The 26,111-nt window shown below is 40.3% G+C and overlaps 1 protein-coding gene across 4 annotated transcripts in view; it reads left to right on the top strand.

Annotated features, from left to right (window-relative positions):
- The first annotated feature begins 829 nt into the window (after positions 1-829).
- Positions 830-26,111, top strand: part of Ankrd28 (ankyrin repeat domain 28) — a 166,041-nt gene continuing 140,759 nt past the window's right edge. For 2 of the 4 annotated variants that reach the window (XM_042679786.1, XM_042679785.1), the window contains exon 1: positions 1,160-1,216. Coding sequence is in view for 2 of the 4 variants with exons in the window: in XM_042679787.1 (XP_042535721.1) it covers positions 830-1,216; positions 2,091-2,150 (447 nt within the window). In the remaining 2 variants the exon portion in view is untranslated. Of the gene's footprint in view, positions 1,217-2,090; positions 2,151-26,111 lie in introns of all 4 variants that reach the window. The other 2 variants (XM_042679787.1, XM_042679783.1) reach the window with 2 other exon arrangements.

Below are 26,111 nucleotides of genomic sequence, written 5' to 3'. Positions count from 1 at the left end.
TGGGAGGTAAAATCCTTCGGATACAAAAGAAGAAAGGAAAAAAGATCTGCAAGATTGGCAAGGGGAGCTTTCGGGAATGGGAACCGCATGCAGCTTTGACAGCCTGGGATTAGGACAGTGGGCAGTCAAAGGCTCATCCACAACCTGTGTGGCTGCAAAGACGACGCCCTTCCGTCCAGCGTGCCAGCATCACCACCCCCCTAAGCGGTGCACATCGCCCAGGACAAGGCAGTACCCCCTCGTGGCCACCGCTCACCCCACTCGCTGGGCTCATTCATCCTTCCCAACCAATTGGTGCATTCTCAATCTCCACGTGCAAGTCCAGTCCACCCGTCTCCCCGCCCCAGCCGCTCCCAGAAAGGCAGCGCTCCCAGATCTCCTCTCTCACACCCCTTCCGGCCTCTTTCACCCGGCCTCTCAAACCCTCCCCAGCTTTTGGGGAGCGCCTGCACTCTGCCTCCACGTGGGAATCCTAGCCCGTGGGCCACCCTTCCCCCTCCGTTCTTTCTCCCCTCCCCTCCCCTCCCCACAGCGTTCCGGTTCCCCACCTCCAGCCTCGGGCTCCACCCACCGTGCCTGGGGCGCGCGCCCAGCCCAGATACCTGGCTGCCCCTCCCCCGGCCCGCTCCCCGCCCGGAGCGCGCGCGCGCGCCGCCGATCGGCGCCCACCCCTCTGGGCTTTCTTCTCCCGCCCCGCCCGCCGCAGGGGAGGGAGGAGCGAGCGAGCGAGGCGGCGTAGCCAATGGGCGTTCGGCTTACTCTAGCCTCTCCCCCGCGCGGCCGCCAATCACGGCGGGCGGTGGTGGTAATATTGTGGAGTGGAGTTTGGATGCCGCCGCTCCGCGGGCTGGAGCGGCGCGGCGGTGGCGGCGGCGGCAGCGGCGGGGGCTGCCGGGGTATTTCGGGAAGGGGCGTGAGGAGAAGGAGACGGCGGCAGCGGCGAAGAGGGCTACGCGAGGAAGCAGCCGAGGAAAAAAGAAAGGAAGAAAGAGGGCGGGGAGTCCTCCGTGGAGGAGGCGGGACCGGCCAAGCTCCTCACCTCTCGGCGGCGGCGGGCGGGCGGGGAGGCGGTGCCGCCCCCTGCCCGCGTTGTCTTCAGCGAAGCCGGCCGCCGACCCGCTGGCCCCGGGCAGCGGCCCAAGCTGTTGGGGCGGGATCGGTGGGTCGGGTGGCAGCAGCGGCGACCGTCATGGCGTTCCTCAAACTCCGCGACCAGGTAGGTGAGGGGCGGCAGGGCGGGATCACGCCGCCGGGGGGAGGGGGGAAAGGGCGGACCGGCGGTGGGCCCCCCGCTCGGCCGGGTGGCTCAGCTGCGGGGGACCGAGGCCGAGGTCGAGGCCCGGGCTAGGGCTGGCGCCGGCGCGTGACGGGGTTCTAATGACCGCGGGAGCCCCTCATGTCAGAGCCGCCCGGGCCCCGGGAAGCCCACGTGCCGCCAGGGGGCTTGCGGCCGCAGCCGGAGGGGCGGGTTCGGCGCTGGCTGCCTCAGGTCGGGCGCGCGGCCGGCCCGGCGCCTCCTCTTTCTCGTCAGGTGAGGCTGGGGCCTAACAGGTGGCTTTCTGCCGCAGGGCGGGAGCCCTGCTGGCAGCCGTGACCTCGGGTCACGACCTTGTGCTTGGGTTTGCTTCGCGGAATCGTTCGCGGCACCCACTCTCCTCTCTCCCGGAAACAACAAACAAAAACTGGTTGATTTCTTCTTGGAACTAGTTGTTACTCTGTGGTGCAAGTTTCCAGACTTGTTTGCTTTTTTGACATTTTGTACACCATCTTGGTTACTTTTCTTGTCTTAGGAAGAATACCTGAAGTGCCACACACACACACACACACACACACACACACACACAAAGACGTTGACACGCTGGAATTAGAAAAAAAATACTTTGGGTCTAGAAATGGAATCACTACTAAATCTGAACGATTCATATATCTAAAAATGTTGGAAGAAGAGTACTAAGGCTTTCAGGCAATGCATACGCTTCAGAAATTTTCTAGCTCTTCTTTAAGGTTTGAGAAATGAACGTGTGATCTTTACCAAGTCGCGGAAACTTTAGTGCTGAATGCTTATTTTTGTCATTTGTTTTTCTGAACAGAAGATACTGAACAGATTTGAAAGGAAAGTAACTTGCATACATTGGGAAACTATTCCGAAAGTGAGTACCCCTTTTACAAAGACAATGGGGAAAAACTTGAGATGCAATTTTTATATTATTCCTTTGCAAATATTAGACCTCAAATCCAGTCTGCTTAATATGAATTTTCATTTCATAGATAATATTAGTGTTCATAGCCCTACCTTATGTATCATTTGGTACCAGGAAGGAGCTCATGTTACTATCAGGGTTTTGAAAAACACTTGTTTTTTTTTTTTTAGTTTATACTTTGTATTTTAAATTACTTGTGGAACTTAACTAGCTTGATAGCCACTAGCCACCTATGGAAACTTTAATTAAAATGAAATAAACTCACTTCTTTAGTCTTGCTAACCATATTTGAAGTGCTCAGTAGTCACAACTGTTGCTTACTGTATGGAACAGGACAGATAGAGAACACATCACAGAGTTCTAGCAGACAATGCTGTTAATAACAGGTAAAGCATAAATCACATGTAATTATTGTACAGTTAGGAGCATGAAGACCAATATCTAGGTTTGATACTAATCTTCTCATCTGGGAATACTTTGTGCTTCCATTTTTTGTTTCTAGTCCTACACTTTAGAAAAAAAGTTATTTTGTGACTTAGATCATTGTGTGAATTAGGAATTTGGTAAAACTTTATGAAAACACCCAACTCATCAAGTTTAAGCAGAAGCAGAATTACTTTAGTTGGAAATAAAATCTAGTTGCTCCTTTGCACTGGATTTAGGAATTGGAATTATGAAGCAGTTGTGACCCTCCTGTAATATTAGTAACCATTGATACTTTATGGTGATAATGATTTTTATTTACTTATTATTTTTATTTTTTATTTTTTTGGGTCCAGTCGTGTGGCCTGAACTCTGGGCCTGGGTGCTGTCCCTCAGCTCTTCAGCTCAAAGCTAGCGCTCTACCATTTGAGCCACAGCACCACTTCCGGCTTTTTTCTTTTTGCTTATGTGGTGCTGGGGAATCGAACCCAGCCTCAGGCATGCAAGGCAAGCGCTCTACCACTGAGCCATCTTCCCAGCCCGGTGATAATGATTTTTAAAACGTCACTTGTACACATGAGAATACTTGGACAAGTTAATGAGGTGGCATGCTTGGGGAAACATTAAGATGAATCTCTCTATACTACTTACTGGCCTGTCTAGTTTCTTTTTTCAAAGACTTTGAGATGAGTTTATTTTGCCTAATTTAAAGAGAATTGCTGTTTTTAGAAGTTATCTTATATATTGACATTTTATTAGCTAGTAGAAGTGATGATAAAGATGAAATGGAATGCAAATATTCTTAACTTTTCCCATCTGCAGGAAAAGCAGTTCAGCTAGATGAATTACTTTATTTGGAGGAAAGGATGAGAAGATGTGGATAAGTATCCAGAATTTAAAAGCTGGCAGGTATTTGATATAGCTTCTAACTCAAAAGCCTTATATACATTTGTAATAGGAAATACTTTAATTTTTTTCTAGTGTTGCAAAAATATAGTTTAATACATACAATCCTCAAGTGAATAAGGGTTGACTGTGTTTAAGGCATTAGGAAGGTCTTCAGTGGTTTAAATATAAAATCAGTGTGTAAATAAAGCAATTTATTCTCATCCAGTCTATCTGAATAAGATATCATTCTCTCATTTTGTGCCAACACATAATTATGGAGATAATAATTACTGCATTACTTTCTGTGAAATGAAACTTATTTTTAATTGCAAATAAAAATGAAAATAATTTGTTTCCTGTTAATAAAAGTAGACATAAGCATTTTCTCCCTGAATGTCTTCACCTTTGTTTATATAGCACAAATCTTTAAGAATTGTACATTTTTTCAACAAGTGTCACTGTGATTATTTTTATATTTGTTAGTAAAATTATTCTCATTAATTATATTTGAATTTATCAGTAGTACACTCTAAAAACATAAAGATAGAGGCCTGTTTAGGTTATAGATCACAAACTCCATGACTGCAAAGCTACTGACAACCAACACTTAGCTTCGGTGATTAGAAAACAATAAGAGTGGTAAAGAAGAGTGAAGTCATTGGATCAGGTGTGTTAGTTGCAGCTCAGTTCTAACCATTGTTGATGTGTGGGTGTGCCTGCACATCCATCTTTTTTTTTTTTTTAAAGGCAGAAATCCAGATTGTTGCCAGGTGTAGGTAGCTCATGCTTATAATCCTAGCTATTCTGGAGGCTAAGATCTGAGGGTCTAGGTTCAAACCAGCCTGGCAGGAAACTCCAGGAGACTTTTATCTCCAATTAGCACCACAGTCAGCTTTTTAGGTAGTTATCAGTCAAGTGGTAGAGTGGTAGCAAAACCTCAAGGATAGCATCTAGGCCCTGAATTTTACAAAATGCGTATTTATGAGTGCTGGCAAGTTAGCAACTAGTGACAGTGCTGAAATTCTGAAAAAGGGCTAGTAAGGATCTACCTTGTAACTGCTAAATTTTATCAGTTGAAAAAAGCAAACTAGAGCATAAGATTGCTTAATAATTTTTTTTTTCTGGTCCTCTGGACCTGGGCACTGTCAGCTCATCAGCTCAAGGCTAGTGCTCTACCACTTGAGCCACAGTACTACTTCCTGCTTTTTCTGCTTTATGTGGTGCTGAGGAATCAAACCCAGGGCTTCATGTATGCAAGGCAAGTACTCTACCACTGAGCCACCTTCCCAGCCAATAATTTTTTTTTCTTTAGAAGATACAATAACTAAAGTAAAAAAAACTGTATGTTTGCACCTGGAGATTGAATCCAGGACCTCATATATGGTAAGCATACACTCTAATGCTGATATGCACCCTCATCCTGGTAATAAGCTTTAGAATTGAAGATAAAATTCACTTTCTTACAAAGTACAATTCAGTGGTTTTTATTATATGTGTAAAACTACAATATTATTCCTACTTCCAGAACTTTTTCATTACTCCAGAAGGAAACTTTTGCTCATTTGCAGTCACTTTCCATTTTCCCTTATTCCTAGCTCATGTCAGCCACTAATTTACTTTTTTTTGTTTTTGCTGATCCTGGGGCTTTTAACTGTCCAGGCCAGTCAGGGCCTGGACACTGCCCCCAAGCCTCTTTGTGCACAAGGCTAGCACTACCACTTGAGTCACAGCATCACTTCTGAGTAGTTTATTGGAGATAAGAGTCTCATGCACTTGTCTGCCCAGGTTAGCTTTGAACCATGATCCTCAGATCTCAGCCTGCTGAGTAGCTAGGATTACAGGTGTGAGCCACTTGCTTTCAGCCCTAATCTCCTTTGTTTTAGTTTTTAAAACTATTTCAACGTAACTGCTTACAGAAATACACTTATATCAGCTAATACAGTTTAACTTACCCTACACAATTTCAGCCAAAAAATTGGTTTATAATTTTAAAAAAATTGGTTTACAATTTTTAAAAAAATTGTGGTTTTTTTTTTTCATCTACAAATGTATAAAAAGATCCTCCATCAAATACTGCTAAAGAAAGCACCATGAACCTCGAGAAATACCTTTGGTTTGCCTCAGAAAAATAACAAGTATTGCACTGTAAAGTTTATAAAATTGGTGCAATAAACTACAATGCCAGTTTACCAAGTTCAGTAACTACTGAATGTAGGAGGGAGTCTAGGTACACATAGGAACTGTAAGAGCTATCTGATGTAGTTAATATTGCAAGTACATTGTATATTCAGACCAAGATTCAGATAGTTTCTTAAATCTGAATTAACACTATCAGCTAGCTCACTTCATCTGCTAAGAGGTGAACAAGGACACTACACACAATAGCTGTAAGTTTTTCTGACTTATGCAAGGAAGAAAATTATGTTTCTTCCTCAGTTACTAGTCCAGAATAATAGCATACTAAAGGCAAGTATTCTTTCCATTGTCAACATTCAATGGAATATGATGCAGGCTGAGGTCAACTTGGGTTTTAATTTTATCAGCACTCATATGCAAAACAGCCCCCAAAGTTAATGACCGCATAACTTTAGAAATGACTCTTAAAAAGTAAAATGGTCCCTTGAGGAAGACATCCAGCCATAGTTATAGGACACCTTTTCCGACAACTTAACCCCTTAGGAATTACACCTCAATTAAAAAAAATAGCCCCAGGTCTGGGAAGGTAGCTCAGTGGTAGAGCACTTGCCTTGCATGCATGAAGCCCTGGGTTCGATTCCTTAGCCCTATATAAGCAAAAAGAAAAAAGCCAGAAGTGGCGCAGTGGCTCAAGTGGTAGAGTGCTAGCCTTGAGCTGAAGAGCTGAGGGACGGTGCCCAGGCCCAGAGTTCAGGCCTCAGGACCCGACCCTCCCCCCTCCCCCCCCAAAAAAAAATAGTCTCAAGGTTAGAAGCAGCTCTGGAAAAAAACACATAACTTAAAATATCTTGAAAAACAATGAATAGTTAAAAATAATTGTGATATTTCATAAGACTGTACCTAGGATTAAGTTTATAATTAAGTTTATAATCTAGCATTTCAAGTTTATCAATCACTACTTACTATATAGGAATATACAAAATAACATGCTCTTGTTCTCTTCCTTTATCAAAAGGGAAAAAATTCTAGCTTCAATTTAGTACTAAGGGGAGACTAACAAGATTTAAACTGTTTCATGCAAGTATCACATATCTGATCTACTCTTTAATATATGAATTTGCCTATTCTGGATATTTCATATAAGCAAAATCATAAGACAGCTTTTTGTCTTCCTTAGCATAACTTTTTTTTAGTATATCCATCTTGTATCAAGAATCTGTTGGTCATCAACTTGATTATTTTTGGTGCTGGAGATCAGATCTAAGTCTCAAACTAGGCAAGTGTTACCTCTCAGCTGCAGTCATAACTTTTTTTTTTGTCCTGGGGCTTGAACTCTGGGCCTGGATGCTGTATCTGAGCTCTTCAGCTCAAGGCTAGGGTTCTACCACTTGAGTCACAGTGCCTCTTCTGGTTTTCTGGTGATTAGTTGGAGGTTAGAGTTCTCATAGACTTTCCTGTCAGCTGGCTTTGATCCTCATGCCTACAGGAGTGAGCCACCAGCGCCTGGTTGCAGTCAGAACTTCTAAATCATGTTTAAGAGTTGTTTTTAAAAAATTGTTCAGGCTGGGTACATAAATGGCTCACACCTCTGTCTGATTTTAGGTATTTGGGAGGCAGGATCACGAGAATCAAGGCCAGCATGAGAATCAAGGCCAGCAGGGGCAAAAAGTTAGCAAGAATACATCTTGACAAAGATGAATATAGTAGGTAGAATATGTCTGTAGTCCAAGATACAAGGGAGGCATATGTAGGAGGATTGCTGTCCATAGCTAGCCTGAGCAAAAATTGAGGAACCTAGAGCAGGTTGAAGGTGGTTTATACCTGTAATTGTAGCTACTCAGGAGGCTGAGATCTGAGGATCAAGGTTTGAAGTCAGCTAGAAAAACATCTCCAATTAACCACCAAAAAGCTGGAAATTGAGCTCTGTCTCAAGTGTTAGAACTCTAGCCTTGAGCAGAAAAGCTCAGGGATAGCATCCAAGCCTTGAGTTTAGGCCCCAGGACCAGCCAAAAATTTTTTTTAAAAATTTTTGAGGAAGTAGGAAAAAATAAAGCAAACAGGCCCAAGGGCATGTCTTGTGGTATAGAGTGCTTCTCTAGCAAGTGTAAGTATTACCTACAGGTTTATGCATGTAATCGTAGCAGTTCAGGAGACTGAATCCTCTATCAGAGAATTGAAGCTAACTTGGCAGAAAAGTCTAGGAGAAATTTCTTCTGCAAAATAACCGGCATAAAGCTGCCAGCTGAACAGGCATGTTTAAACAGGCTCAGACCCTGAGTTCAAATTCCTCATACTGGGGGCTGGGAAGGTGGCTCAGTGGTAGAGTGCTTGCCTTGTACGCATGAAGCCCTGGGTTCGATTCCTCAGCACCACATAAAGCAGAGAAAGCCAGAAGTGGCGCTGTGGCTCTTAAGTGGTAGAGCACTAGCCTTGAGTTGAGGAGCTGAGGGACAGCACCCAGGCCCAGAGTTCAGGTTCCATAACCAACCAAAAAAAAAAAAAAAATTCCTCATACTGGCAAAAAAAAGTCCATAAGATTTACTGAAACATAACATGAAAATGAAAATGTTAAATAATAAAAGAATGATTTAAAGTATGTATACCCAAGGGACTGGGAATGTGGCTTAGTAGTAGAGTGCTTGCGAAGCATGCATGAAGCTCTGGGTTCAATTCCTCAGTACCACATACACAGAAAAAGGTGGAATTGGTGCTGTGGCTCAAGTGGTAGAGTGCTACCCTTAAGCAAAGAACAAAGCTCTAGGACAGTGCCCAGGCCAAGAGTTCAAACCCCAGGACTGGCCAAGATAGATAGATAGATAGATAGATAGATAGATAGATAGATAGATAGATAGATAGATAGATAGATACACACACACCCTTTAATGTTAGTATGTCTAGAAAAACATGGTTTCTACATAATAAAAAAAAAAAAGACAAACCTTCACATTCTTTATGCCATTTCACTTCCACTTGTAGCTTTTATATGTATAATATGGAATAGTATTTCTATTTTCAGGATTTATTTTATAACAGAAGTTAAATTTTGTAGGAGTACTAAAAGACAGTAGCTTTTATATTTACATTTTTATTTTCATTTGTATACTGTATGCAGTTTCCTTGGAATCTTACTTTTTCCCCCACTTAAAAATATTTTTTGAAAAGTAGTCATATAAATTACATGTTTATGGGGTATAGTATCTTATACATTTTATATATTTATATATCTTATACATTATACATTATGCAAAGGTCAGGTCAGAGTGGCTGGTATATCCATCACCTATCATTTCTTGGTATTGGGAACATTAAAAAATTCTACTATTACTTGTAGAAATACACAGTTATATATTTTATTTTGCTGTGGAAAAGTACATGCAAGCAATTGTTAACTATAGTTATCCTATTACATATAAAAATTATTCCTTCTGTCCAGCTATACCCCTGGACCTATTAACAATTCTCTCTTTGCCACTGGGAGCTACTGTTCTGCTCTACACTTGTATTTTTTAAGCTTTTACATACTAGTGAGAACATGCAATAATTGTTTTTCATTTGGATTCTTTTTGTGTAAGAGTCATCTTTGTGTGCCCCTGTTGAGGTTAATGGTGATTAGAGTGAGGGTCTTTGAATAGTGAAAAGTTCTTACTTGATCTTCCTACAAAAAAGTAGGGCATTGTTTGATCAAGGTAACCCTTGAGAAATTTTATGATTAGGGCTCCAGAACACGAATATTGAAGGACAGTAATGCCCATATATTCATCAAATAATGCAATGTTAGATGTTCTGCTTTCTGCTGATGACTAAACAGGACACAAGAATATAGTACTTACCATCTATGTTACAAGGATAATATTACCTAGAGTACAATGTGATATACTTCTTTGCAGAAGTTAAAGGAAAACACATTACTTGAAACTATAACTAACATAAGTGCTTTCTATGTTTCTTGATTTCTAGATACCTTGGATAATAAAAATTAGAATCTGATGAACTTATTAGTGGATGAAGATAACATTTCAGAATTGGGAAATGATCAGATTATAGGTATAGGAAAACCCTTTAGCAAGGGAGAGGTATTTTAGGTCACTGGATTTCTCAGTGCTACAAGCAAACAATTGTGTTTGAAAGAAGGGAAGCCAAGGATGTTAAGATAATGAGGACTTAGACTTGATTGGTGTGTAGAGTTGAAGAGGATGAGAGTTAGGTTAGATAAATTAATTGTGATCACTTTATAAAGTGCTTGCAATACTAGGTTCAGATTTTGGGGGTGGAAAGTAATGGGTAGATTTTCTTAAAATAATCAACAAGAGAGAGAGAGAGAAAGAGAGAGAGAGAGAGAGAGAGAGAGAGTGTGTGTGTGTGTATACATGTGTGTACTTTGATCCTCAGAAGGGCCCATGACACTGAAAATTGAAGTAACCACTACAAGTTTTAGAAGGATAGATACAAAAAGGCAAAGAAGAGCATTCAATACCAGTTAGGTACCTGCTGCAGTAATTCAGAAAATTTATAACATTTTTTTTGTGTAAGTAGAACGTCAAATACTAAGCAGAAATTGGATATTTTTGTATGCATTTATATTCACTTTGTTAGCATACATTGGTTGTATAAGAAGGGTTTCATTGCAGCATTTCCAAGTACATTGTATCCTGATCAGACTCACCCAATCTCGCTCTTATTTAAAAAAAGTTTTATTTTGGGGTTGGGAAGGTGGCTCAGTGGTAGAGTGCTTGCCTCATATGCATGAGGCCCTGGGGTTCAATTCCTTAGCACCACATAAACAGAAAAGGCTGGAAGAAGCACTGTGGCTCAAGTGGTAGAGCACTAGCCTTGAGCTGAAGTGCTGAGAGACAGCACCCAGGCCCATGTTCTTTGTCACTCTATGACCAAAAAAATAAAAAGTTTTATTTTTCTGTTTCCGTATATGTATGCAGTATATTTTTATTAGTATATAATAATCGGATGAAAAAATGGGTATATTGTGACAATTTTTTTCACACATGCATCTAACATATTATCCCATTGATCCACCCATTACCCTTTCCTGCCCCTATCTCAAGGACTCTTTTCAACTCCTCCCTCCTTTTGTGTCTTTATGTTTAAAGCTGGATGCCACATAGAGAAAATGTGCTATTTCGATGTCTAAGTCTGGTTTATTTTGCTTAACATGATGATCTCCATTCTGCAAATAATATTTCCTCCTCCTTTTTTTTTTTTTTTTTTTGCTTGGTTGTGGGGCATGAACTCTGGGCCTGGGTGCTGTCCCTCAGCTTTTCAGCTGAAGGCTAGCGCTCTACACAGCGCCACTTTTGGCTTTTTCTGCTTTCTGCTTTATGTGGTGCTGAGGAATCGAACCCAGGGCCTCATGCGTGTAAGGCAAGCACTCCACCGCTGAGCCACCTTCCCAGCCCCCATCTACTTTGCTCTGTATGTGTCCCACTTTTTCTTCATTCATCTGTTGTTAGACACCTAGACCTCTTGTATGAGTTGACTGTTGGGGTTAATTAATTCTTCAAAAACCATGGGTCTGAATGTATGTGTTCTATATGCTCCATTCAAGTATATTCCTAGAAATGGTTCAGCTGGATCATAATGGTATTTCTAATTTTAGGTGTTGCTTTTGTTGTTTTGTTTTGTTTTTTGCTACTGGTCTAGGGCTTGAGCTCAGAACTTCGTTGCAGTCTCTTGAGTTTTTTGTTCAAGGCTAGTGCTCTTACACTTGAGACAGAGCTTCATTTTTGTCTTTTTGGTAGCTGAGTCTCAAGGACTTTCTGCTTGGGCTATCTTCTATCCTCGATCCTCAGATCTCAATCTCCTGGGTAGATAGGATTACTGGTGCGACCCACAGATGCCCAGCTCCAATTTTAGTTTTTCAAAGAACTTCCATATGGATTTCCATAGTGGTTAGACTAATACACATTCCCACAAAGAGTACATAAAGAATTCTCTTTCTGCTGCATCCTCACCAGCATTATTTGTGTTTGTTTGTACTGGGACCTCAGTGCAGGACCTAGAACTCTGAATGGGTTTTGTCTTCTATTACTTGAGCCATGCTTCTAGTCCAGCTTTTTTGCTAGTTAATTAAAGATAAGAGTCTCATAGACTTTCTAGCTTTGAACTTAGACCCTCAGATCTCAGAGTCTTCTGAGTACCTAGGATTACAGGTGTGAGTCACTGCCATTTGGTTCATTTTTTATTGAGATGGAATCTCCATGTAGTTTAAATTTGCACTTTTTTTTTTTTTTTTTTGGGTCCGGCTGTGGGCCTTGAACTCTGGGCCTGGGCGCTGTCCTTCAGCTCTTCAGCTCAAGGCTAGCGCTCTACCACTTGAGCCACAGTGCCACTTCCGGCTTTTTTCTTTTTGCTTATGTGGTGCTGAGGGATCAAACTCAGGGCCTCAGGCATGCAAGGCAAGCGCTCTACCACTGAGCCACCTTCCCAGCCCCAAATTTGCACTTTTTTGATGACTAAAAATTTGCATGTTTTTCATCTAATGGCCATTAGTACTTTTGGGAGGGTGTCAGTTGTGGGGCTTAAACTCTGGAGCTTTTTTTTTTGTTGTTGCTCATGGGACTTGAACTCTAGGCCTGGGCGCTGTCCCTCAGCTCTTCAGCTCAAGGCTAGCACTCTACCACTTGAGCCACAACACCACTTCCAGTTTTCTGGTCGTTTATTGGAGATCAGAGTCTCAAAGACTTTCCTGCCCGGGCTGGCTTTGAACCGCAATCTTCAGATCTCAGCCTATTGAGTTGCTAGGATTACAAGCATAAGCCACTGGCACCTGGCCTGTTCCTGAGGATTTTTTGCTCAAGGCTAGTGCTCCACTACTTTGAGCTATAGCTCCACTTTTGGGTTTTGCATGGTTAATTGGAATTGAGTCTCCCAGGGCTTTTCTGCTTTGGCTGGCTTCAAACCTCCATCAGAACTCAAACTCCTGAGTAGCTAGGATTACAGGTGTGAGCCACAAGTGCCTGGCCATTAGTACTTCTTGCAAGAATTATCTGTTGTTTATTTGCCCATTATTGACTGAAAATTTTTGTGTTTAATTTTAAAAATTAAATATTTTAGGTAATGCTTGTCAGATGAATAACTGGCAAACATTTTCTCTCATTCTTGTAGTCTCTTTATTAGTTTCTTTGGCTGTGCAGAAACTTTTATTTGATGCAGTCTCCTCTGTCAACTCTTGTTATTTCCTGAGCTACTATTCAGAAAATCATTTACTATAGCTATATCCTGAAGTGTTTTTCTGTCTTGTAGTCACAAAGTTTTAGCTTGTATTTTAAGGTCCTTGATCACTTAGGAATTGATTTTTGTTCAGGGTCAGAGATCAGACTAGTTTCAGTCTTCTTCATACCCAACTTTCCCAGCACCATTTGTTAGAGACAATCTTTTCTACTTTGTATGCTTTTTATACCTTTATTAATAACCAGATGGTGGTAGTTGCATGAATTTATTTCTGGGTCCTCTATTCTGTTTCATTAGTCTGTGTCTATTTTTGTGTTGGTATCATACAGTTTTTCTTACTATGGTTCTGTAGTATAATTTGAAATCAGTGTTGTGATACCACCAGTATTGCTCTTTTTGCTCAGGATTGCTCTGGAAGTTCAGGATCTTTTTGTGTTTCCATATGAATATGAGGATTGTTTTTCCTAGTTCTATAAAGAATATTGAAATTTTGATGGGGATTGCATTGAATCTGTGGGTGGCTTTCAGCAATATGGCCATTTTCACAATATTCTGCTGATCCATGAATGTGGGAGGTGTTTCTTTTAATGTCTTAGGCAGTTTTTTCTTTGTTCAGTGTCATAATTTTTATTGTAGAGATTTTTCATCTCATTAGTTATAAATGCAGTTTAGTATAATAGTCTTGGTTGTTGTTAGCCTTTATTATGCTTACATAAGATAGAGCCTTTATTATGCTTAGATAAAATCTTTCCATTCCTAGTTTCAATAGAGTATTATGAAGAGATGTTAAATTTTGTCAAATGCTTTTTTTATTGAGATGGTCATGTGTTTTTTTTGGGTACGTGTATGTTTCATTATGTCTATTTGTTTGGTATACTGAGTATTCCTAAAATGAAACTGACTTGATCATGGTATATAGTTTCATAATATTTGTTTAATTTGGTTTACAAGTTTTTGAGGATCTTTGTGCCTGTGTTCATCAAGGAACTTGGTCTGTAGTTTTTGGGGGGTTTTGAGTGTGTGCCAGCATTGGGCTTGGTCTCAGGATTTGTAGCTCAGCTTTTAGCTCAAGACTTTAACTAGACCAGTGCAGCCACACCTCCAGTCTGACATTATGCTGGTTAATTGGAGATAGAATCCAAACTTCCTGCCAATCGGGATCCTCTACTGATTTCTGATTAGCTAGAATTATAAGGCTTGAGCCACTGGCACTGGCTTAGTTTCTTTCTGTGTCTTTATCCAGTTTTGGGAATAATAATGGTTGCATAGAGTGAGTTTGGAGTATCCTTCCCTTTGATTTGATGTACTACTATGATGAACATTGCTGTTCTTTAAAGGTCTAGTAGAATTTGGTAATGAAACCATCCAGTTGTGAGTATTTCTTGTTGGGAGATTTTTTTTTTTTGTCGGTCGTGGGGCTTGAACTCTGGGCCTGGGCGCTGTCCTCAGCTCTTCAGTTCAAGGCGAGCACTCTACCACTTGAGCTACAGTGCCACTTCCGGTTTTCTGGTGGTTTATTGGAGATAGGAGTGTCACGGTCTCTCCTGCCCGGGCTGGCTTTGAACCGCGATCCTCAGATCTCAGCCTCCTGAGTAGCTAGGATTACAGGCGTGAGCCACCAGCGCCCGGCTTTGTTGGAGATTTTATTACTGCTTCAATTATTATTGCTAGTTGCTCATATATTTTGTTTTTTTTTTATATCCTTTTGGTTCAGTTTGATGGGTCACATGTATCTAGAAATTCATTTCTTCTGGATTTTCCAATTTTATAGTATTTTTAAAAAATATTCCATATTCTTGATTTCCCTCTTTGTAACATCCCTCTTCTCTAATTAATTTGAATCTTTGTAGTTTGACTAAGGTTTTGCTAATCTTGTTTCTCTTTTCAAAGAAACACTTGGATTTTTTTCCTTTTTGGTAGTACTACGATTTGAACTCAGGGTTCTCCTCTTACTAGTCAGATTTTTACTACCATAGTCATGTCTCTGCCTTTTTTTGCTTTAATTTCTTTACAGATAGGGTCTTCTTTGCCCAGAGATGGCCTGGACTGCAATCTTCCTGCTTACGACTTTGTACATGCCTGGCTTGTTTATGGAGATATGGGGTCTAATTTTTTTTGCCCAAGCTGACTACTATTCTTTTGATCTCTACCTCCTGGGCAGCTGGGATTTTAGCCATAAGCCACTGTGCTAGCCTTCATTGATCTTTTATATTGTTCTTTTACTCCCCATTTATTTCCCCCTGGTAATTCTTATTACTAATTTTGGATTTGGCATGCTTTTAAGATCTTGAGCTGCATCATCAAATTATTTGAGGGCTTTCTGATTTTTTTTTAAGATGCAGGCATTTATAGCCAGGCATTTCCTTCTTAAATGTAAGATGACATGGAAATTAAACATTACTTTTGAAAAGTGTTCATTGAAGAAACCATGGGAAAATTATAAAACAAAACTCTTAGAATCAAATGAAAATGAAAACACAATGGAACCTGCAAAATACAGTAAAGGCAGTATTGCTTCCAGTAGTTTCATTCTTCTTTATGGCTGAAGAATATAATTCCATTGTATCCATATACTATATTTTCTTTACTCATTCATTGGTTGATGTGGGTATTCAAGAGTTCGCTTATTCTGAATAGTGATGTTATAAACAAGGATATGTAGGTATCTATTGTACAGTGACATTTCTTTGAATATGTTTTGAGTGAGTTATACAGTAGTTCTCTTTATGTGGGGGAGCAATAACTTGAATTTGAACTCTGCCTTGAGCTTGTGAGGATGACATTCTACTAGTTGGGCCACTTTGCTGGGTTATTTTTTTGAGATAGAGTCTTAACTTTATGTTCTAGCCAACCTTGACTGTGATCTTCCTGCGTGCTTTCCTGAGTTGATGGGAATGACAGGGGCATACCAACATGCCCAACTGTTGGTCAGAATGGGATCTGATAATTTTTTTTCCTGGGATGGCCTCAACTCCTCCATCACTGTCTCCCAGGTTGCCAGGATTACAAGATACAGTCACTATGCCAAGGCTGGTTTTAGTTTTTGGTGGAACCTCTATACTATTGTTTCCCTAGAGTAGTTTCAAAGCTTTAGGTCTGATATTAAGAACTGTGATCCAGCTTTTAATTGATTTTTGTATAGGGTAAGAGATAACAGTCTATTTTTAGTCTTCTACATGTGGGTATTCAATTTTGCGAACAACATTTTCATAGTGGCTGCACTTATTTACATTCACAGGAACATTCACATTCTCATCAACATTTCTGGATTTTTTTTTGTTTGTATTTGTCATTCCAACTGGGTAAGACATCTCATTGTTAATTTTATTTCTATTTTCTTTATGGCTTGATATTGAATACTTATGTATTTACTATCCATTTGTACCTCTTTTGATGATTGCTTAATTCATTTGCCTATTTATTGGATTGTTGTTTTGGTTTTTACATTTTATATTTCTTTATGTATTCTGGTTATTCTTTCTTTTTGGGGGGGCGGGGTCTGGTCATGAGGCCTGAACTCTGGGCTTTAGTGCTGTCCCTCAGCTCCTTAGCTCAAGGCTAGTGCTCTACCACTTGAGCCACAGCGCCACTTCTGTCTTTTTTTTCTTTTTGCTTATGTGGTGCTGAGGAATCGAACCCAGGGCCTCATGCATGCAAGGTAAGCGCTCTACCACTGAGCCATCTTCCCAGCCCCTGGTTGTTCTTTATCTGATACTTGATGTGCAGAAGCTTTTTAATTTGCTGCAGTCCTATTTGTCAACTCTTACTCTTATTACAGAGTATTGAAGTCCTATTCAAAGATTGCTTACTATGCCAATATCTCTCAAGTACTTTGCTATAGTAGTTTCAAAGGTTTAGGTTTTACATTAAACCAAATGATCCATTTTGAATTGAGTATCATGCAGTGAGAGCTAGGGATGGAGTTTTAATCTTCTACAACTGGATATCTAAATTTTCCGACATCATTTCTTTTAAAGTCCAGTTTTTCTCCAATATATGTTTTTGGCACCTTTGTCAAAAAATAGTTGTTGCTGTGTGGGATTATTTCTAGATCTGCAATTCTGTTCCATTTTGTCTCATGTCTATTTCTGTGCTTGTACTATGCTGTTTTTGTTACTGTAGCTCCATTGCATAATTTGAAATCATTTATTGTAATACCTCTAGCTTTGCTTTTGTTCAGGATTGCTTTGGCTATTTGAAGTCTTTACTTCCATATGAATTCTAGGACTAATTTTTCTTTGAAAAATTTTGTGAAAATGACATTGGAATTTTGATGGAGTTTGAATCTAATATGTAGATTGCTTTTGGCTATATACCTATTTTCACAGTATTCTTCTGATCCATGAACATAGGAGAGGTTTTCCATCGTGTGTGTGTGTGTGTGTGTGTGTGTGTGTGTGTGAGAGAGAGAGAGAGAGAGAGAGAGATAGAGCGAGCGAGAGAGAGAGAGAGCGAGAGAGAGAAAATGGAGGACATGACCTTTGCTTTAAAAATTTTTTTTTTTACATAAGTCAGGTTCCATCTTCTATGGTTGCTTTTAATTTCTTCCTTCATATTCCTTTATATTTTTCATTGTAGAGGTTTTTCACCTCCTTAGTTTTTTCCTAGGTATTCAGTTTTGTTGAGGCTTTTGTGAATGGGGTGGTGTTTCCCTCATTTCTTTCTGTCTATATTACTAGAATATAGAAAAGCTGCTGATTTTTGTAAGCTGGTTTTCTGTCATGCTACCATGCTAAAGTGTTTATTAGATAAAAGAATTTTTGGGGGGAACCTTAGGATCATGTCTGCTAAGGAGGATAACCTACCTCTTCTTTCCTGTTTGTACCTGTTACTTCCTATCTCTCATCTTAACTGCTCTGGCTAAGTAAGAACTACATTGAATAGGAGTTAAAAGAGAGAAACAGTCTTGTTCTTAGTTCTCTGTTAAATATGGTGTGGCTATCATCAGCTTATCATATGTAGCCTTTATTATGTTGAGGTAAAGTCTTTCTCTAGTTTCTTTGGGCATTTATTAGGATATTGGTTGTTTGTTTGTTTTCCCCCTCTACTGGGATTTGAATTCAGGCCTTTCCACTTGCTAGACAAGCTTTCTACTGATTGAACTCAATTTCTTTAGCCCCTTTTTGCTGGGATTATTTTTGAGTTTAAGTGTGTTGCGTTTTGCTTGGGCCAACCTGAATCACAATTTTCCTGTCTGTGTTTCCCTTCATAGCTATCACATTCATTTTTTTCAGTTAAGATAAGTTCTTGTTTTTTTTTTTTTTTTGCTTGTATTGGCTTTGAGCCACAATCTTCCTGATCTCAGCTTCCCAATTAGCTAGTACAAATATGAACTACTACACCTGGCTTTTAGTTATTTTTTTTTTAATTTATTTTTGTCGGTCGTGGGGCTTGAACTCTGGGCTTGAGCGCTGTCCCTCAGCTCTTCAGCTCAAGGCTAGTGCTCTACCACTTGAAATACAGCGCCACTTCCAGTTTTCTGGTGGTTTATTGGAGATAAGAGTTTCACAGACTGTCCTGCCCGGGCTGGCTTTGAACCGCCATCCCCAGATCTCAGCCTCCTGAGTAGTTAGGATTACAGGCGTGGGCCACTGGTGCCCGGCAGTTATTTTTTTTAATAACTGCTATACCCAGCCTAGACCATGATCTTCCTATTAAGCTGCTTATGTAGCTGGGATGACAGGCATTCACCCCCTCAACCCCCCACACTTAGCTTTTAGTGGTTGAGATTGGGGGGTCATGTGAATATTGGTTGGTTGGGAGGATTAGAATGGCTTCAAATCATGATCTCTTCTCAGAGGCCAGGATTATATGTTTGACTATTGTATCCAGCTTCTGTGGTCATTTTTTTGAAACTAGATTTTCTTTTGACATATTAACCATTTCATTGTCTTTGAATTTAATTAGTGAATACTTTTGAACTTTTGGAGAAGTCATGTTATGTTGTCTTGCTTTGTCATATTTCTTTGTCTATTGCATTTGTACATCTGCTTCGATATCTTTACCAGTTTTATGTGAAGATCTTCCTGATGACCCACTTCTCTTGTGGGCTTAATCCTCAGTGTGCACAGAAAAGATAAAACTGATTCTAGCAACAAAACCAAAACAAACCAGAGACAGAAACCAATTAAAGACAACTGTTATGTCTCCACTAACCCTAGAAAAGAGCAAAAGCAATGTAGAATGAACTATGAAGTTAAAAATCAATAGAGGTAGAAATAATAAGCCAGGCACCGGTTGGCTCATACCTGTAATGCTAGCTACTCAGGAGGCTGAGATCTGAGGATCGCAGTTCAAAGCCAGTCTATGCAGGAAACTCTGTGAGACTCTCTTCTCAATAAACCACTCAGAAAACTGGAAGTGGCACTGTGGCTCAAGTGGTAGAGCGTTCGCCTTGAGCTAAAGAGCTGAGAGAAGTGCCCAGGTCCAGAGTTCAAGCTCCATGGCTGACAAAAACAAAACAAAAAAAGTGGAAATAATAAAAGAATATAATAAAAAGAGAGGTGAGGAAAAGATAAAAAGAAAGAAGCTTAAAAAGAGACCTGGTGCTAGTAACTTAAACCTGTAGTCCTGGTTGCTAATGAGGCTGAGAGTTGAGGATTGAGATTTGAAGCTAACTTTGGCAAGAAAAATCTATGAGATTCTTATCTCCCAATTGAAACGCCAGAAAAACTGAAAGTAGATCGGTGACTCAAGTGGTAGAGTGCTAGTGTTGAGCACAAATGCTTAGGAATAGCACCCAGACCCCAAGTTCAAGCCACAGAACCAGCACCAAAAATAAAAAGATGTGAAAATAGACAAATCCTGAGATTTAAAAACCCAATTTGAAAATAAGAGATACATGAATAATATAAATACATTTATGGGAAGTAGAGATTGGAGGATTGTGGTTTGGTTTGAGTCTAGTACTGACACAAAATTGGGGAGACCCTCATCTTAATTAAGTCAGGTGCTGTGGTTCACTGTTGTCCCAGCTACTTGGGAAACTGGTAGGATTGAAATCTGAGGTCCACCCAGGGCAAAAGTGTGAGTTCCTATCTGAAAAATAACGTAAAGCCAAAAGGTTAAGAGATGAGTTCAGATGATAGAGTACATATATAGCAATATCAGGACCCTGAGCTCAAACCCCAGGTCCTGATTTCAAACCCCAATACTGACAAAAGAAAGAAAAAATGAATTGAAGAAAGCTGCTGTTCAGGTCCTCTGTTGAAAATGTACTAGGTCTCCGGGAGAGTAGTGGATTACAGCTTGTGACTACTGTTAACTATTGGTGATGTATGCAGACCTTCTGAATAGATCAGAAGGATATGTTGTCAGCGACAAACCTGCATTCACTTTAGAGGCTTCCTTTTTTTTACTTCTCAGTAAGAAATGAGCTTTGTAATTTGTAGGCTAGGCAGTTTCCTATTATCTCCAGAGGAGCACCTAGGGGTGGCAGAAGTGTTTCCTGAGTACAGAAGGAAATAAAACAGGTGGCTTAAGGGAACTGGACCATTTGTGACCAGGTCTTAGCACTTTTAGTCCATGCCTAGCAGTAAATCACCCTGTGAGAAGGGAAGCTATGGAAATTGAGGGATCCGCAGGACCTGGGCTCAGGGCTCTCAGTTCTTCTTGGCATGTGCCAGGGAGGCAGCTTCAGAGGCTAAACAGTCCTCAGGCCATGGTTGCAGTCAGAACTCCACAATAACACTTAAAGTGATATAATAAGTTCCTCACCACAATACAGGGCCTCTATAGCTTCCAGTCACTGCTGTCTAAATGTCTTGGCCATCCACACCCTTACCTCTTCCCCCTCAGTTGCTTCTCCTGGCTGTCATCTATGTAGATGTGGCAAGGTGTCCTTAGGTTCCCTGACAAGTGTTTTTAGGTCCTCAGAGGAGCTCAGTGTGGAACAGTAGGCCCCTGTCAAGAGAGTGCTTTATTATAATGCTGATAAATATGGGCAGGAGCGAAATGGATTTCTTCCACATAAAATTTATTGTCACACCAAATCCCCATGCTTAGCTTAAGGCCAAACTGTAGGTCTCTCCTGCTGCTAGGACTCTGCTTGCTAGTAGGTTGTCACGAGGCCCACCTTGTGTTTGTGGCTTAGGGTTCCAACCTAGGGAGCCTGGGCTGAAGTTGCTGTTTTCCTATTTTTTTCCTCTACTTCTCTGTTTTTCCATGTTTATTAGTTGTTCTGCACCCTTTCTTTATTCCTGATGCTTTTTCTCTCCTCTGATTGGAACTTCTCTTCTGTTACCTTCTCATTCATGCATGCATAGAAGCTTCTAATCTAGCTTGAATGTGTCTTGAAGGATTCCTCTTTTGCAAATGCGTATGTCTTATTAGAGTCATATAATGCCTATTTTTTCTTACATACTTTGATTAGGGTAAATAAAACTTGAAAAGTAATTGAACATCAGTTATAGTGGCAGCCAAAAAGGACAGATAGATAATCCATGTGGATTTGCTTTGCTTTAAGATTTTCAGTATTTTGTATTTTTGTTTAATATAATTTAAAATTTATATTCAATTAATGCATTCTACTTGTGCTGAAGTAATAAGATGTTTGTGAAAAATGTTGTATGCCTGAAGAAAATTGTTCAGATTTAAGTTTTTTGTTCTGGACCATGTATCTGATAGACAGTTTGCCTCAAACATTAATGAAATCCCCAGTTGTTCATACCTATAATTTTTTAAATTAATAGTGCTAATACTGGGGCTTGAACTTTGAGGCTTGAACTGAGAGCCTTGCACTCTTGCTCAGCACTTTTGCTCAAGGCTTGTGCTGTATCACGTGAGCCACACCTCCACTTCCTACAATTTTTTTGGAGTGATGTAGGCAATGAATCCAGGGCCTTGAGCGTGTAAAATGCTGTATCACTAGGAGCTATGTCCCTAGTCATTAATCCTATATTTTCAGTTGGCACTGGGATATTGTACGCAAAATAAAGTTGAAATGATTGAAGCTCTCAGATACTTTAGCTTTAATTTCCACTACCAATCCTCTATCTTGATTTTAATTGTACAGTACAGCCATATCACAGATTGTGCAGGTTTAGAGTTCCACGGTGCTCCAGTAAAGTGAACAGTACAACCAGCTAAGTCGTGTGAAGATTTTGGTTTCTCTGCACACATTAAAGTTATGTATGTTTATACTACAGTCTAGTTAAAGTGTGTAATCCCATTGTGGTAGAAAAATACATACTGAAATCACTTTTTTTGTTGTTTTTGTTTTTAAATCAGCTGCTTGAATTTAGGGTCTAGATGTAAGTCTCACAGACTTTCCTGCCCCAGCTGGCTTCAAACTGCAAAAACTTCAGATTCCAGCCTTCAGAGTAGCTAGGGTTACAGGCATGAGCCATCAGTGCCCAGTGAAATAAAAAAATGAATACTTTATGTTCAAAGATGCTAATGATCCTTTGTGCTATTAAAAATGTGCTGCTAGATTTTCTCAAGGCCAGACTGCCACAGATCTATAATGTTTAGAAGGCACAGTAAAATGAGGTATGTATGTGGCATTGAATGATAACGTGCACCTCCTTATGTGATGTTTATTTTTTAAAATGTTTTGAGATTTTATTTTCCTTTTTTGATGGTGTTAAGGTTTGAACTCAGGACTTCCATTTGCTAGGCAGGTGATCTAGATCTACTTTTTGTGCCATGCCTCTAGCCCTTTTTGCCCTGGTTGCTTTTTGTAAAGCTGGCCTGCATCATGATTTTCTGTTTGTTTCCTGTTCTAGCTTGATTTACAGCTATGAGTCCACATATTGTACCTTTTCCATTGAGATGAGGTCTGAGACTTTTTTGACCTGGCTGGCCTGGAACTGCAGTCCTCCCTATTTCAACCTCCCAAATATCTAGATGATATATGAGTGCCACTGTGATCAGTTATTTAAATGGGAGGGAAGAGATGTCTCATGAACTTTTTGTCCAGGCTGGCCTTGATCTCAGCCTCCCAAGTAGCTGGAATTACAGGCTTGAGCCACTGGCACACAGTACCGGGATGCTCCTGAGTGTATGTAATCTTACTGACTTACACAGAGCAACATCTGGATAGAATTATTTTACAACTTTAGTAAAAGGCCACATTTGTCTAATAAGTTTAAACTTTTTGTTTTTGGTGGAATGTGGTTTGTTCTCAGGGCCTTATATTTTCTAGGTAGGCATTCTGTCCATCCCTTTCTACTTTTTCAGGTAGAGTTTTGTGTTTATTGCCTAGACTGGCCTGGACTAGATTTTTCTAGTCAAACCTCTCCTGTAGCTGAGCTAACTGTCACATGTCTCCACACTCAGCTTTTTTAATTTCAGAGAGGTAGTTGTTTTGTTTTTTGTTCTTTGTTGGTTGTAGGGCTTGAACTCAGGGCCTGGGGGCTGTCCCTGAACTTTTTCAGCTAAAGGCTAGTGTTCTACCACTTTGAACCACTGCACCAACTTTCAGTTTTCTGGTGGTTAATTGGAGAGAAGAGTCTCATGGAATTTCCTGTCCCGGCTGGCTTCAAACTGCAATCTTCAGATCTCAGCCTCCTGAGTAGCTAGGATTATAGGTGTAAGCCATCAGCTCTGGGCTTGGAGAAGTAGTTTTGATCATGTTTTTGCCTAGGCTGGCCTAAACCAGTGATTTTCTTAATCTCTACCTATTCATTAGCTAGGTTCACCAGTGTGAGCCACTCTGCCTGGCCTAATTTCAAATTTTTAATTGAGAAAGAGTTTACTTATCTAAATTTACTTGTTATGAACTTAAAGACCCAGCATTTCTTTTCAATTATTTTGAAACAGAATCTTTCTGTGTAGCACAGACTGGTCAAAATAATTCTTCCTGCCTGGGCTGGCTTTGAACTGTGATCCTCAGATCTCAGCCTCCTGAGTATCTAGGATTACAGGCGTGAGCCACTGGTCCCCGGCATAGCCTTTACTTTTGCAGCAATATCTGGATTAAAAAGCTTTTTCTATATAAAATAGCTTTATTGAAATATTATTCTAAAACATATTTACATGGTACAACTTGGAAATTTTTTGTATGTTCATAGGTCTGTGTTTTACAGTAATCAATCAATCTTGAGAACATTTTATGCCACAAAGAAGCCTTTCTTACTCTTTTTTTGTTGTTGTTGTTGGTCGTGGGGTTGAACTGTGGGGCTTGGGTGCTTGTCCCTGCGCTCTTCAGCTCAAGGTGAGCGCTCTACCACTTAAGCCCGAGCACTGCTTCCAGTTTTCTGGTGGTCAATTGGAGATAAGAGTCTCACGGACTTTCCGGCCTGGGCTGGTTTTGAACCATGATCCTCAGATCTCAGCCTCCTGAGTAGCTAGGGTTACAGCCCAGCTATTTCTTACTCTTAAAATGTTATTCTAAATCTCCATTCTATGGCTTCACCACACACCTGTTTCAAATGTATTTATGTATACTTTGTGTGCGTGTGTGTGCACACACACGGGCCAGCCCTGGGGCTTGCACTTAGGGCCTGGGTGCTGTCCCTGAGCTGCTTTGGTCAAGGCTAGCACTCTATCACTTGATCAGCAGCTTCACATCCACCTTTTTTGGTAGTTTAGTGGAGATAGATAGAAGTTTCACAGACTATCCTGCCTGAGGCTGGCTTCTCTCAGCTTTCTGAGTAGCTAGGATTACAGGTGTGCTCCACCAATGCTTGACTCTCTTAGTATATTTTTAAGGTTCATTCATACTGTAACAAGTGTCAGTATTTTTATTGCTGAGTAATATTCTACTGTATGGATATATATCTCATCAGATGGTAGTTACTTGAGAGGCTGACTTTGGCAATTATGAATAATGTTGCTTTGAACATGTGTACAAGTTTTATGTGAATGTAAGATTTTTTAATTCTCTGAGTTCTATATTTAGGGATGAAATAGTGGAATAATTTAATAACTCAGTATTTAGTCTTTTGAGGAACTACCATTCTGTCTAAATTCTAGAGTGATGGCATCATTTTGTAGTGTACATGGCAGCATACAAGAGCTCCAGTTTCTTTACCTCCTCCACACCACTTTTTTAAAAATTTCCATTTCCTGAAGTTCATTTTGATAAATACTAAATATTATTTTATATGCTCAGAGGCACATAGGCATTGAGCCTTTGTCTTCCTCCCCTAAGAGTGTTCTCCTTTGGTCTCATTACATGTAGTGCGAAGAGTCCTATATATTTATCATGTCCTGGGATATTTTAGATCTAGTTTCTGCATATGAGAGAAAACATGTGCTGTTTGTTTTCTTTGAGCTTGATTTGTTCTGGGTTCATTCATTTCCCTGAAAATGTTGTAATGCTCTTTCTAAGGGCAGTCCATATTACTTCTTAATGTCTTTTTTTTTTTTAAGTTACAGCATTCTAATGTGTATGAAGTAGTATCTTAATTGTGGTTTTGATTTGTGTTTCCTTGATGGCTAGTGGAATCAAACTTCCCTTCATGTGCTTGTTGGCCATTTGGCCATTTGAAGAGTACTTAGGTCCTTTGTCTTGTTTTTAATGAGCTGTAGGAATTGAACTTAGGAACTTTGACATTATAGGCAAGCACCTTACCACTGAGCTACATTCTGGCCCTTGAGTTTTTTTTGTTTTTTTTTGGGGGGGGGTCCGGTCGTGGGGCCTGAACTCTGGGCCTGGATGCTGTCCCTCAGCTCTTCAGCTCAAGGCTAGCGCTCTACCACTTGAGCCACAGCACCACTTCCGGCTTTTTTCTTTTTGCCTATGTGGTGCTGAGGAATCGAACCCAGGGCCTCAGGCATGCAAGGCAAGCGCTCTACCACTGAGCTACCTTCCCAGCCCTCTGGCCTATGAGTTTTGTTTTTTTTTAATTTTTTATTGTAAAGATACTATACAGAGGGTTACAGTTACATGAGCAAGCTAATGAGTACACTTCCTATTGAGTATTGTTACCCTCTCCATTGTTTTCCCCCTACCATCCCTTTCCTCCCTGCCTTCCCCGAGGTTCTTTTTTTTAATTGTGATTAAGTGATTACATAATTTCCCAAGTTTCACAGTATTGTGGAATAATGATGCTCATTTAAAGTCACAAGTTCATTCTAACTTTCCTGGAGCAAATTGTCTATCACAGTCTATAACATATAACGGTGTACACATATATACTATACATGTGATCAGCAGCATAGGGATATTTAGTAGTGGTTCGACCAGATGAGTGGGAGTTCTTTGTTTCTTAAGTCCTGTTAATTTTGTCGTATCACCTAACATTTTGGATTTAGCATCCACTTATCAGGGAGACCATGTACCGTTGTCTCTTTGCTCTTGGCTTACCTCTCTCAACATGATTCCTTCTAGCT

Source organism: Dipodomys spectabilis, unplaced genomic scaffold (assembly GCF_019054845.1).
Source record: "Dipodomys spectabilis isolate Male_0828 unplaced genomic scaffold, ASM1905484v1 ptg000054l, whole genome shotgun sequence".
In the NCBI taxonomy this organism is placed as follows: domain Eukaryota; kingdom Metazoa; phylum Chordata; class Mammalia; order Rodentia; family Heteromyidae; genus Dipodomys; species Dipodomys spectabilis.
Note: the sequence above shows the minus strand (reverse complement) of the source record. Positions and strands in the feature narration are given on the sequence as shown.